At 39.7% G+C, this 13,547-nt stretch overlaps 1 protein-coding gene across 1 annotated transcript; it reads right to left on the bottom strand.

The window, feature by feature from the left end:
- Window positions 1-11,406: 11,406 nt before the first annotated feature.
- LOC126070426 (olfactory receptor 2T29-like) lies at window positions 11,407-12,369 on the bottom strand. The gene has a single exon (XM_049874627.1). The coding sequence runs from the start codon at window positions 12,367-12,369 to the stop codon at window positions 11,407-11,409; it is 963 nt and encodes a 320-aa protein (XP_049730584.1).
- Window positions 12,370-13,547: the final 1,178 nt, after the last annotated feature.

Raw genomic sequence — 13,547 nt, forward strand, 5'->3', positions numbered from 1 at the left:
AAGACCCCAGACACCCCACTCCAAAGTGAGATGCAGAATGTTTTCTTAATAGATTTTATTATGCTGATTGACTCAGATGTCCCCTGAAACCATGGTGCCCAAACCCCCACCCCTGCTACACTGGCCTTCGAAGCATTCAGTTCATCCAGGAAGCTTCTCTGCTTTTGGTTTAGTCCAGTTGTGCTGACCTCCCCTGTGTTGTGTGTTGGCTTTCCTTTCAGCTAAAATAGTTCTTATCTACTACCTAATCAGTGAAACTCCTTTCCCTTCCTCCCTTTCTCCCTGCTCTCATAACCATCAAAGAATATTTTCTTCTCTGTTTAAACTATTTATCCAGTTTTTTTTTTCTTTTTAAAATAGTGGTCTCATACAATATTTGTCCTTTTCCAGCTGACTAATTTCACTCAGCATAATGTCTTCCAGTTTCCTTCATCTTATGAAATGTTTCACAGATTCATCATTGTTCTTTATCGATGTGTAGTATTCCATTGTGTGAATATACCATAATTTATTTATCCATTCATCCGTTGATGGGCACCTTGGATGCTTCCATCTTTTTGCTATTGTAAACAGTGCTGCAATGGACATGGGTGTGCATATATCTGTTCGCGTAAGGACTCTTATTTCTCTAGGATATGTTCCAAGGAGTGGGATTGTAGGATCTCATGGTAGTTCTATTTCTAGTTCTTTAAGGAAGCACCAAATAGATTTCCAAAGTGATTGTACCGTTTTACATTCCCTCCAACAGTGTATAAGTGTTCCAGCCTCTCCACAACCTCTCCAACATTTATTATTTTGTGATTTTTGGATTAATGCCAGCCTTGTTGGAGTGAGATGAAAACTCATTGTAGTTTTGATTTGCATTTCTCTAATGACTAATGATTGTGTGAATTTCCTCATGTGTCTGTTAGCTACCTGAATGTCTTCTTTAGTAAAGTATCTGTTCATATCCTTTGCCCATTTTTTAATTGGGTTATTTGTCCTTTTGCAGTTCAGTTTTTGCAGTATCATGTAGATTTTAGAGATCAGGCACTGATCAGAAATGTCATAGCTAAAAATGTTTTCCCAGTCTGTAGGTAGTTTTTTTTTACTCTTTTGGCGAAGTCTTTGGATGACCATAAGTGTTTGATTTTTAGGAGCTAGTTTCTCTTCTGCATTGTTAGTTATGTTTTGTATACTGCTTGCCATATATTAGGGCTCCTAGCATTGTCCCTATTGTTTCTTCCATGATCTTTATCATTTTAGATTTTACATTTAGGTCTTTGATCCATTTTGAGTTCATTTTTGAGTATGGTGTGAGGTATTGGTCTTGTTTCATTTTTAGCAGGTGGATATCCAGTTATGCCAGCACCATTTGTTAAAAAGACTATCTTTTCCCTTTTAACTGACTTTGGGCCTTTGTCAAATGCCAGCTGCTAATAGGTGGATGGATATATATGTCTGAATTCTCAATTCTGTTCCATTGGTCTATGTGTCTGTTGTTGTACCAGTACCAGGCTGTTTTGACTACTGTGGTAGTAAAAGTGTTTCTAAAATCAGGTAGAGTGAGCCCTCCCACTTTGTTCTTCTTTTTCGGTAATGCTTTACTTATCCGAGGGCTCTTTCCCTTCCATATGAAGTTGGTGGTTTGTTTCTTCATTTCATTAAAAAATGTTGTTGGAATTTGGATCAGAATTGCATTGTATCTACAGAACACTTTTGGTAGAATAGACATTTTTACAACGTTAAGTCTTCCTATCCATGAACAAGGTATGTTTTTCCACTTATGTAGGTCTCTTTTGGTTTCTTGCAGTAGTGTCTTGTAGCTTTCTATGTATAGGTCTTTTTTATCTCCGGCAAGATTTATTCCTAAGTATTTTATCTTCTTGGGGGCTACTGTAAATGTATTGATTTGGTGATTTCCCCTTCGATATTCTTTTTATTGGTGCAGAGGAATCCAACTGATTTTTTTATGTTTATCTTGTATCCTGATACTCTGCTGAAGTCTTCTATTAGTTTCAGAAATTTTCTTGAGGATTTGTTAGGGCTTTCTCTGTATAAGATCATGTCATCTGCAAATAGAGATACTTTTACTTCTTTGTTACCAATCTGGATGCCCTTTATTTCTTTATCTAGCCTAATTGCTCTGGCTAGGACCTCCAGCACAGTGTTGAATAAGAGTGGTGATAAAGGGCATCCTTGTCTGGTTCCTGATCTCAACGGGAATGTTTTCAGACTCTCTCCATTTAGCATCCTAAATACTGGCTTTTGGCTGTTGGCTTTGTATAAATGCCCTTTATTATGTTGAGGAATTTTCCTTCGATTCCTATTTTGCTGAAAGTTTTTATTATGAATGGGTGTTGAATTTTGTCAAATACTTTTTCTGCATCAATTGATAAAATCATGTGATTCTTATCTGTTGTTTTATTTATGTGATGGATCACATTAATTGTTTTTCTAATGTTGAACCATCCCTGCATACCTGGTATGAATCCCACTGGGTCATGGTGAATTATTTTTTTGATATGTTGTTGAATTCTACTGGCTAGAATTTTGTTGAGGATTTTTTCATCTAAGTTCATGAGAGATATAAGTCTGTAATTTTCTTTTTTTGTGGTGTCTTTACCTGGTTTTGGTATCAGGGCTATGTTGGATTCATAGAATGAGTTTGGGAGTATTCCATCCTTTTCTATGTTCTGAAATACCTTTAGTAGTTGTGATATAAATTCTTCTCTGAAAGTTTGGTAGAACTCTGCAGTGAAGTCATCGGGGCCAGGTTTTTTTTGTTGGCAGTTTTTTTATTACCTTTCAATCTTCTTTTTTTATGGTCTATTTAGTTCTATCTCTGGGTTTTTTTTTTTTTTTTTTTTTTTGCTATCTTCTGGTGCCTGAAGATTTCTTTTGTTGCTCTCTTCCTATTTGTTCAAGTTGTAGGGATAATTCTTCGACTTTGGCCCTTTCTTTTTGGATGTCTGCATTTATTGATATAAATTGACCTCTGAGCAGTGCTTTTGCTGTGTCCCAAAAGCTCTGATAGGAAGTGTTTTCATTCTCATTAGATTCTACGAATTTCTTTATTCCATCCTTAATGTCTTCTATAACCCTGTCTTTTTTGAATGGTTTTATTGTTCAGTTTCCAAGTGTCTGATTTCTTTTCCCTGCTTTTTCTGTTACTGATTTCTATTTTATGCCCTTATGGTCTGAGAACATGCTTTGTAATAATTCGGTGTTCTGGATTCTGCTAAGGCTTGTTTTATGACCTAAAGTGTAGTCTATTCTAGAGAATGTTCCATGTGCACTAGAAAGAATGTATACTTGGTTGCTGTTGGGTGGAGTGTTCTGTATATGCCTATAAGGTTGAGTTGGTTGATTGTGGCATTTAGATCTTCTGTGTCTTTATTGAGCTTCTTTCTGGATGTTCTGTCCTTCACCGAAAGTGGTGTGTTGAAGTCTCCTACTAGAATTGTGGAGCTGCCTATCTCACTTTTCAATGCTATTAGAGTTTGTTTTATGTATCTTGCAGCCCTGTCATTGTGTGCATAAATATTTTAATATGGTTATATCCTCCTGGTATAACGTCTCTTTAATCATTATATAATGTCCTTCCTTATCCCTTGTGGTGGATTTAACTTTAAAGTCTATTTTATCAGAAATCAATATTGCCACTCATGCTCTTTTTTTTATTTTTTGGCTTGATGTATTTTTTTCCATCCTTTGAGTTTTAGTTTGTGTCTCTAAGTCTAAGATGTGTCTTTGTTGGTAGCATATAGGCAGGTCGTGTTTTTTAATCCATTCTGCCACTCTCTTGTCTCTTTGTTGGTGAATTTAGTCTGCTTACATTCAGTGTAATTATGGATAGGTATGAATTCAGTGCAATCATTTTGATGTCTTTTTTTGTGTGTGTTGTTGACAGTTTCTTTTTTGCACTTGCTTTTTGGGCTTAGTTTTTCTTTACATACTGTCTTTTCCTCCTTTTCATTGTTGATGATTTTGTTTTTGCTAAGTCTTTCTGTTTTTCTTGTATTTTATTTAGATGTGTAAAATTGTTAGTCTCCTTTGTGGTTATCTTAATATTTACTCCAATTTTTCTAAGTTTAAACCAAACTTTTATTGCCTTGACTTCCTCTCCGTATGAAAGATCTTTGACTACATTTTTTAGTCCCTCTTTATAGATTTAACGTTGTCGTCTTTTACATAATGGCATCACTGTTTCCCTGTTTTGAGGGTTTTTTATCTTAATTTACTTTTGTGATTCCCCTATCTGGGTTGATACCTGGTTGCTCTGTACTGTGTTCTAGTCTTGGGTTGTTATCTGATGTTATTGATTACCTAACCAGAGAACTTCCTTTATTATTTCTTGTAGTTTTGGTTATTTTTTGCAAATTTCCTAAACTTGCATTTTTCTGGAAATGTTCCGATTTCACCTTCATATCTGAGAGACATTTTTGCAGGATATGTAATTCTTGACTGGCTTTTTTTTTTTATTTTCAAGTCTTTATATATGTCATCCCATTGCCATTCACGATATCAGGGATGTTTTCTGTCAACAAATCTTTGACAGTTCTCTCTGTATTTTCTGTTCTGCCTCCCTGTTCTGGTACTCCAATCACTCATAGATCATTTCGCTTGATAGAGTCACACATCATTCTTAGAATTTCTTCATTTTTTTAAATTCTTTTATCAGATTTTTCTTCCAATATATTGTTACCAAATGTTTTATCTTCATTCTCACTAATTCTGCCTTCCACTCACTCAGCTGCTCCTCTTTCTATTGAGATGTCTAATTCTGAAGTTTTAATGTTAACCTTCCAAATTTCTGTTTTCTGTCTCTGTATGGATTCTTACAGCCTATTAAATTTGTTATTATACTCTTGAATAAACTTCTTAATTTCCTCAACTGCTTTATCTGTGTGTTCTTGGCTTGTTCTGTGTTTTGCTTCATCTGCTTCCTGATCTCTTGAAGAGTTCAGTATATCAATCTTTTGTATTCTACTTCTGCTAATCCCTGGAATATATCTTCATCCAGAAGATTCCTTGATTCTTTCTTTTGGAAATTCGTTGAAACTATCATGTTCTCCTTCTTTATGTGATTTGAGATTGTTTCCTAGCCATCTATAAATTATTGTATTAATTTATTTTATGTTTGCTTACTGTGTCCTAGCTTCTTGCTTTGTTTTGTTTTGATATGCCCAAATAGGCTGCTCAAGTGAGCTAGTTTGATCACTGGCATCGTTGAAGCTCTAACTTCTTGACACCAGATGACTAGAGCTGTTACCATGTATATGAGCCCAGGATTCAGCTAAGGTGTCATGGTAGTTGGTCTCTGAGAAAGTGGTGCAGACTCACGCCTACAGTCTTAGAGGAGCATGGGTGCTTGGTGGAGGCACAGATATCTGGTTGCAGTGTGGGGTCACTCTCTGAGCAAGGCAAGAGTGTGTCAGCCATCCCCTGGGTGTCTGTGAAGAAAGTGTGTCCCTGTTCCCCAGAGGTCAGAGATGAGTGGGCTCTGTAGCTTGACCATGTGTGCCCAATGCTTTTGGCTGTAAAGACTGGGAGGCACCACTTATTCTTGGATCTCTGTCACAGGTGGCTAGGTGGCATGTGTGGAGCCACCAGTTCTTAGGCCCATGATGTGTTTAGGTGAGGACCCTGCTTAATTGGTAGGGTGGTACCAAACATTGAAAAGCCACCTCTCTTCTACACAGCTGAAATCAGACCTCAGGCACATACACCTGTGCACTGAGACAACATGGGCCTAAACTGCTGTAATGGGTCCACACAGGTCCATGCAGGGGTGAAAGGTATTCAAAGTTCATGGACCATTTGTGTTTGTGCCCTGGGAAAGTAGCCACTTCTGCCCTGAGTTCCTAGCTTAGGGGAGCAAGCTGATTATTTTTTCCCCGTTAGTTAATTTGTTCCTTCCCCAAGGCTAGAAGAATGGCTCAGGGTGCACAGCTGCACCTATTTCAAGCAGTGGGGAAGTGGCCACCACAAAGGCTTGCACAGGGGCTGGAGCATAGGCAGAAGATCAGATAAATGGGAAACAGATCTTCCGAAAGAGGTGCTTTTTGGACCACGCAGTAAATTAGACACAAGAACTTAACCTCAGTCAAGAGTGTTCTTCATCCTTGATTCCAGAGGCATGAGTAGACTCTGTGCTGTTTGCTCACTCTCTCTCTCTGGGGAAACTGTGTTCTGAACACTACCACCAGCCCCACCACGGTTGTGCCAGGGTATCAGGCCTCTGGGGCACTGATTCTTGCTGAGTCAAGTCCAGCAACTGCTCGTTTCTTCTGAGCTATCTCCCTCCACCCTACTGCCCAGTCCAATTCCTAACCTTGCCTTTAATGTTCAGGGTCCTAGCTTGTCATATATATAATTGATTCACTTGTTTTTCTGGTCTTTGTTGTAAGAGGGACCACCTGAAGTGTCTGACTGCTCCACAGTCTCGGCCCTGCATCTGAATGATAATTTTTAAGATTCAGCAATAGTCTCATACATCCACTATAAAACCCAACCCACCGCCATCGAGTTGATTCCGACTGATAGCGACATCCACTATAGGCTATTTTAAAATTGATGACATAGCCATCCTGTGGCATATAAGCCCCCCATTTCCATTTACTGAACTAGAAAGATACCGAAGATTGATTACTAAGTTAAAAATAAGCACGCTGAATGTCAATATTTTCTGATTCAAAAAAAAAAAAAAAAAACCCAGTTTGAATTATACAATTCTCAGGTCTTCCCTGTAGTAACGTTAAAATTTTATATATTTTCTGAACTCAGTGTCAGGCTCAGAAAACATGTTTAGAAAATAATAATCAAACAAAAGCCAGACAGAACTGCGTTAAATGTGCATTTCAATACATTTAATTATGTTTATTAAGTCTCAGCTCCTGATCAATCCCTAGAAAAATGGTCACCTTCATTCTGTTTCTTCAAACTGTGTCCTTGGAATACACTTAAGAAAACAGAACATCTGTGAAAAATGATGCCAGCTTATGTCTTAATCATGTGTTGATTTCGTACTAAAATTGATGATGAATTCCAATCAAAGTTCTTTAGTTTATAGTGCTTTACAAGGTATAGGAATCCTGAAGCCTTTTTAACATGTCAAAAAACAATTAATTTGGTAAAATATTCTTGGCATCACAAGCTTGAACACGTGAACAAATTCTGAAGTTTAAAAATTTTTTAAATAATTTAGGGCACCGCTGCTTATTTGACACTGTAGAAAATTCCGTTGCAGAATCCATTTCATTTCTGTTTTTGAGCTGTAGGTATAGGAAAATTGGGAGCAGTAATAGTCTTTCCATTTCTAGGAAGAGTAAAGAACAGACACTATATATAACATGATAAAGAATTTTCCCAGCTGCACATAATTGTAAATTATTATTAGTGGAGACAAATGGAGATCCTTATTTTACAGACATGAAGTAATTGAGTATATCAGTGGGAAAAAGAATCTGACTTTTGAAACTGCCTAATTCTTCACAAGTTGGATACAGTCAACTGTAAAATGGTAGACATGCAACCAGGTTTGTGCTTTTATTTAACATATTTACTAAGATCCCCTTAGCCTAGATATCTACCACCTCAGTCGCACATGATGTTGAGGTGTGTTTCCACTTAGCATTATACAGTTCTCCATCATCACTCACCTGGTCTCCCTGCCTCCACTCATGCACTTCTCCAACTGATTATCATCAATGTAACATTTCTAAAATGAAAATTTTGTAATTTCACTACTGTTTATAAAATCTTGGGTCACAGGAAAGAAATGAGGCTAAAAATTGAAGCAGGAAAGGAGATGCTTTTTTAGTTTATCTAGTGCTGCTACAACAGAAATACCACCAGTGATAGCTTCAACAAACAAAAATCCATTCTCTCACAGTCCAGGAAGCTAAAAGTACGAATTGAGGGTTCCAGCTCCCAGGGAAGGTTTTCTTTCTCTTTCAGCTCTTGGGGAAAGTCCTTATAATCAGTCTTCCCCTTGTCTAGAAGCTTCCCTGGGTCCAAAGAAGGCACTCTCCTCCTGGCTCTCCATTCCTCCTGGAAGGAAGTCCCTATCCACTCTGCTCAATTCTCTTGACTCAATGTATAACCTAATCCTGTAGATTAAGTCCTGCCTTATTAATATAACCACCTCTAATCCTGCCTTATTAACATCTTAGAGGCTGGGCTTACAACACATAGGAAAATCATATCAAATCAGAAAATTGCGGCCAATCACACAATATTGGGAATCATGGTCTAGCCAAGACGATACATATTTTGGGGGACACAATTCAATCCATAACATCCCAAAATTCATGTCATTGCCACATGTAAAACATATTCATCCCATCATATCATTCCAAAGGTCTTAAAAAAAATCCAAGTCCAAATTTCAACTCCCTCTTAATCTGTGAAATCTAGAATACAAGTTATCTGCTTCCAAAGTACAGTGATAGTACAGGCACAAGTCAGACATTTTTATTACAAATGGGAGAATTGGAGGGGAAAAAGGGATAACAGGCAGCAAGAAAATCAGTAGGACACATCACATTAACTCTGAAGCCTTAAAAATAATCCCCTATTCTCTAAGACCATTTAGACAATGACCCTCTCCTCCAGACTCTGGGTGTTGGCCACAGTCTCTGGATTCTGGGTGGAGGCCCCAGACCTGGACTTCAGCTCTACCTTCCAGGCCCAGTGGAGAGCAACTCTGCTCCCTCACATTTGGGCAGCCCCTTTCTCCTAGTCCATCTAAGTGGTGACTCTACCCCTTTGACCCCAGCAGACTCTGTTCCTCTGCCCCTAGGACATGGCAAACTCACCCCCTCAGCTTTGGGTGGTGGATCTGGCCCATCCTGCTGGCACTCATGAAAGGCAGCCCCACACTCTGGAGCCAAGTTGGGGAAGATCCAACTCTTTGAAACCTAGCAAGCTGTGGCTCTACCTTTTGAGACCCCAGAGGCCATGGCTCCAACCCTTTGGGATGCCAGAGGTTGTGGCCCTACCCTTTGAGACTGAGGCAGCTCTGGTCCCTATGTTCCCTGTCTCTTCAGCTTCTGCTTCCTCCTTCCTTGGCCTCTTGCCTCCTCAGGCCCTTGAACCAGCCAGGTGTCTGCCCTGCTTTGACAAGTGTTCCAAAATTATTTAGCTTTACCAGTAAGAGCCTAGAGGCACCCCACTCCACAAGTAAACCTCAGCCTGAAGGCATGCAGCTCTCGCCTTGTGGTCAGACCAGCCTAGCTGACCAATAAGTGCCCAGAGGCATCCCACTCAGCTCTCACACACCATGGATTGGCTCCCACGCAGTGTAGCACTGATCTCTTGGTTCTGCTGCTGCTGTTTCTCTGCTGTTGCTTCTTACAAACTGTGCTGTCTCTCCAGTGTAATAGCTCTCTTCACTTCCTTCTGACTCCTCACTAGAATTCTCTTCGATGTCCATAATTCCACCAACAGTCTTTTCAAGGTAATCGAGGCTTTACTATTACGCCGAAAGAAGTCCAGTGTCGTCTAGTCGATTCCGACTCATAGCGACCTATTAGACATTTTTAAATTCTTCCAGCCTGTATTCATTCACAGTTTGAAAGCTGCTCCCATATTTTAGGTATCTGTTAGAGCAGGACTCCACTCCTGGTATCAAATTCTGCCTCCATTATCCAGTGCTGCTATAACAGTAAAACCACAAGTGCATGGCTTCAACAAAAAAAAACCCACCCTCTCACAGTCCTGGAGTTTAGAAGTTTGAATTCGGTGTGCCAGCTCTGGGGGAAGGCTTTCTCTCTCTATTGGCTCTTGGAGAAAGTCCTTGTCATCAATCTTCCCCTGTTTTAGGAGCTTCTCATCTCAGGAATCCTGGATCCAAAGGACAGACTCCACTCCTGGTCCTACTTTCTTGGTGGCTTGAGGTCCCTTCTTGCATCTATCTTTTACATGTGAAAAGAGATTGACTCAAGATACAACCTAATCCTGTAGATTGTGTCTTGCCTCATTAACATAACTGCTTCTAATCCTGCCTCATTAACATCATAGAGATTAGGATTTACAACACATAGGATAAATACATCAGATGACAAAATGGTGAACAACCACACATACCGTGAATCATAGCCTAAACCAAGCTGACACAATTGAGGGGACACAATTCAATCCCTGACAGGTGCCATGGGAAGACTCACCATTCTTGCTTGGTGAACCCGCTTGTCTTTGCTCCATCTGTGCCTTTTCTCAGACATCATATTCCTCAGCATAACCCCTCCTGGTACCCAGCCTCACATACTCATATATGGGTAACATGGGTAACTTTTCAACATTCAGTTCCAGCGTCTTCCCTCAGTCACTTTTGTTTAGACCAAACTTATATGCCATAGATTGAAAAGATGTGTTCTTAAGAGGTGTTCTCTTTGTGCATGATGAACAAAGCAATTTATATACTTTATTTCACCTATTTGCATATCAAAGTGCACTGAAAGTTCAAAACCATTGGGGACAACAGCCATGTATTTTTTCGATTTTAATCTCATTTGCCTATGATTTTGGATTGTAATATAACATAAAAATGTTTGTTGAATAAATGAAGGATTGAATATTTCCTGTCCCACCTCTCCTTCTTTCTCTAATAAATCACGTATTTCAAAACTCAGGTCAGATATCACCTCGTGCAGAGAACCGTTCCTAAATCCTCCTTCCACTCTGGGTTAATGCTCATCCTACAGAATACTTACGAAGTTCTGGATTCTCAATCTATTATGAAGTACTAATAGTTTCAAATTATTTCTGCCCACTTGGTGTCTCTGAGGTGGAATTGACTCCATGGCAAAGGGCTTTTTGTTGTTGTTGTTGTTTAGATGTCTTTAGAGCTGCCACGTGGAACAAAACAGCCCTCAGTAAAAGAGTGCAGATATATTCAGCCTACTCAGTAACAAATATAATCAGTAATGAATAGTCATTTTCAAGTGAATACGTTTTCTAAGGTATTTGTCACACTGCTGCTAGAGATTAAGAGCTCAAAAAAGTGAATAGGGGAACGAGGACTGATATTTAACTTTTTATTTGGAATTAATTTCAAGTTTACAGGAACACAGTATGAATAAGAACAGTGCAAAGAATACCAATATGCCTCTTATTTAAACCCACCTACTCATTTTTTCTTTTTTATTCAATATTTTCCACCTTTTCCTTCACCATTTCCCTCTTTCTCTCCCTCTCTCTCTCTCAATTGAGAGTCCCTTTGGCTCTTAATTCTAAACATTTTCATTATGTTTTTCCTAAAAATATGACTTCTCTTCATATTCAGGCAAACAACTTCTTTTCAATAAGGATGAAAGTGATACAAGGCACTGTGATGTGACAGTGTGAGGGATAATATTGGCATAAGAGCCTAAAATTTTGATATGTACAGAAGAGGAAAGAAACTGTTACTACCAAAATATCCTACTTTATAGTTCTCTGAAACACAGGTTCCACATTCAACATTTTCTTCACAGCTCCTGTGACATCTTTATTCCTAAGACTATAGATTAACGGGTTTAGGACAGGAGTCAGGATAGTGTAAAAGAAAGACACTACCAAGTCCTTCTCCGGGGTGTGGTAGGAGTTGGGGATCATGTAAGTATAGATGGCAGCCCCGTAGAAGAGGAAGACCACAGTCATGTGGGAGGAACAAGTGGTGAAAGCCTTCTTCCGGCCCTCTGCTGAGTTCATCCTGTGGACAGTAAGCAGGATGAAGGAGTAGGAGCTTGAAATGACTGTCACAGGAATGAGGAGCATGAGGACACAGCACAGGTACATGATTGTCTCAACGAGTGAGGTGTCAGAGCAGGAGAGTTTCATTATGGCAGGAACCTCACAGAAGAAGTGATGGATCTCCCTAGATCTGCAGAAGGGGAAGGTCATGGTGATGGGAGTAAGCATGAAGCCATCCACTGAGCCCAAGAACCAGCAGCCAGATGCCAGGAAGAGACATATTCTGTAGTTCATTAGGACAGGGTAACGGAGTGGATGGCAGATGGCCATGTATCGGTCATAGGCCATGGAAGCTAGAAGGAAAAATTCTGACCCTACTAATGTCAAATAGAGGAACATCTGTATCCCACATTCAGGAAATGAGATCTTTTTGACACCCATGACCTGGTCCATGAGCATCTTTGGCACAGTGACAGAAATATACATCACATCCATGACAGACAACTGGCTGATGAAAAAGTACATGGGAGTGTGGAGGTGGGCATTAGAGTGTATCAGGAGGATCAGGATGGCGTTTCCAGTCAGGGCCATCAGGAAAATCACAAAAATGACCACACAGAGCAGAGTTGGGTGTTTGGATTGACTGAAGAGTCCTAGCAGTATAAAATCGGACCCTCCAGTGTGGTTGGCCACCCATGTGGTGCTGTCCATGAGGTTTCACCTAGGGCATCAAGGAGAGTTTTGAGGTTACACATGTCACTCATGAGGATGTGACCCTCTGAAATTCATGTTTGGTGGGTGTGTGTGTGTTTGTGTGGGTGGGTGGGTGCGTAACCATGTGAGACCAATTTTAGTAACAGAATATTCAACAGATTGTAGAACTTTGGTGTTGATGTGGGAATTATAAATAACTTTTCCCATAAAAAAATAAGTGAATTCACAACTGTGGGTTGAAAGGATTGGTAACATACTCAAGTTGCCAGAATTCAGGGTAATGAAGTTACCTGATGAAGGTGTCCTTTATCAACATGTAGTAAGGACTTGAAAAATCATTTTTCCATGTAACACAAAGAAAAAAAGGGAAATTGAGGAAAAGACTAAGAGAGAGAGACAGAGTGAGAAAAATCAAATTTCTGATTTCCGAATTGTTTGTTAAATTGAATTGAATTAACCTCTGTGATTAAGGAATCACTGGGCTCTTAAAGGAAACCCTGGTGGCGTAGTAGTTAAGTGCTATGGCTGTTAAAAAAAGGGTCAGCAGTTCGAATCTCCCAGGCACTCCTTGGAAACTCTATGGGGAAGTTCTACTCTGTCCTATAGGGTCACTATGAGTCAGAATCGACTCAACGGCACTGGGTTTGGGTTTTGGGTTGGGATCTTAAAACTATTGTGGCATGGCTAACCCATAAAGAACCCAAGGGGCAGAGGAGGGAGGGACACAAACTCTACAATCAGCCTACCGTCCTGGATCCAGCTTCCCTTCTACTTGCGCTGTAAGTTACTAAACCCTCCGTTCCTTGGTCCACTCTATATAAAAAGAATAAGCATAAAGCTGGCCCTAATGTATGGTGATAATTGTTGCTGTAGGTACCACTGAGTTGGTTCCAACTCATAGCAACCGTGTGGACAACAGAATGAAACACTGCCCTTTCTTGTGACATCTTCACAACAGTTGTTATGCTTGAGCGCATTTTTGGAGCCATTGTGTCAATCCATCTTGTTGAGGGTCTTCCTCTTTTTCATTGACCCTCTACTTTACCAAGCATAATGTCCTTTTCCAGGGACTGGTGCCTCCTGGTAACATGTCCAAATGTGAGACAAAGTCTCGCCATCCTCCCTTTTAAGGAACATTCTGGCTGTACTTGTTCCAACACAGATTTGTTCATTTC

The sequence above is a fragment of the Elephas maximus genome, chromosome 2 (genome assembly GCF_024166365.1).
Source record: "Elephas maximus indicus isolate mEleMax1 chromosome 2, mEleMax1 primary haplotype, whole genome shotgun sequence".
Classification (NCBI taxonomy): domain Eukaryota; kingdom Metazoa; phylum Chordata; class Mammalia; order Proboscidea; family Elephantidae; genus Elephas; species Elephas maximus.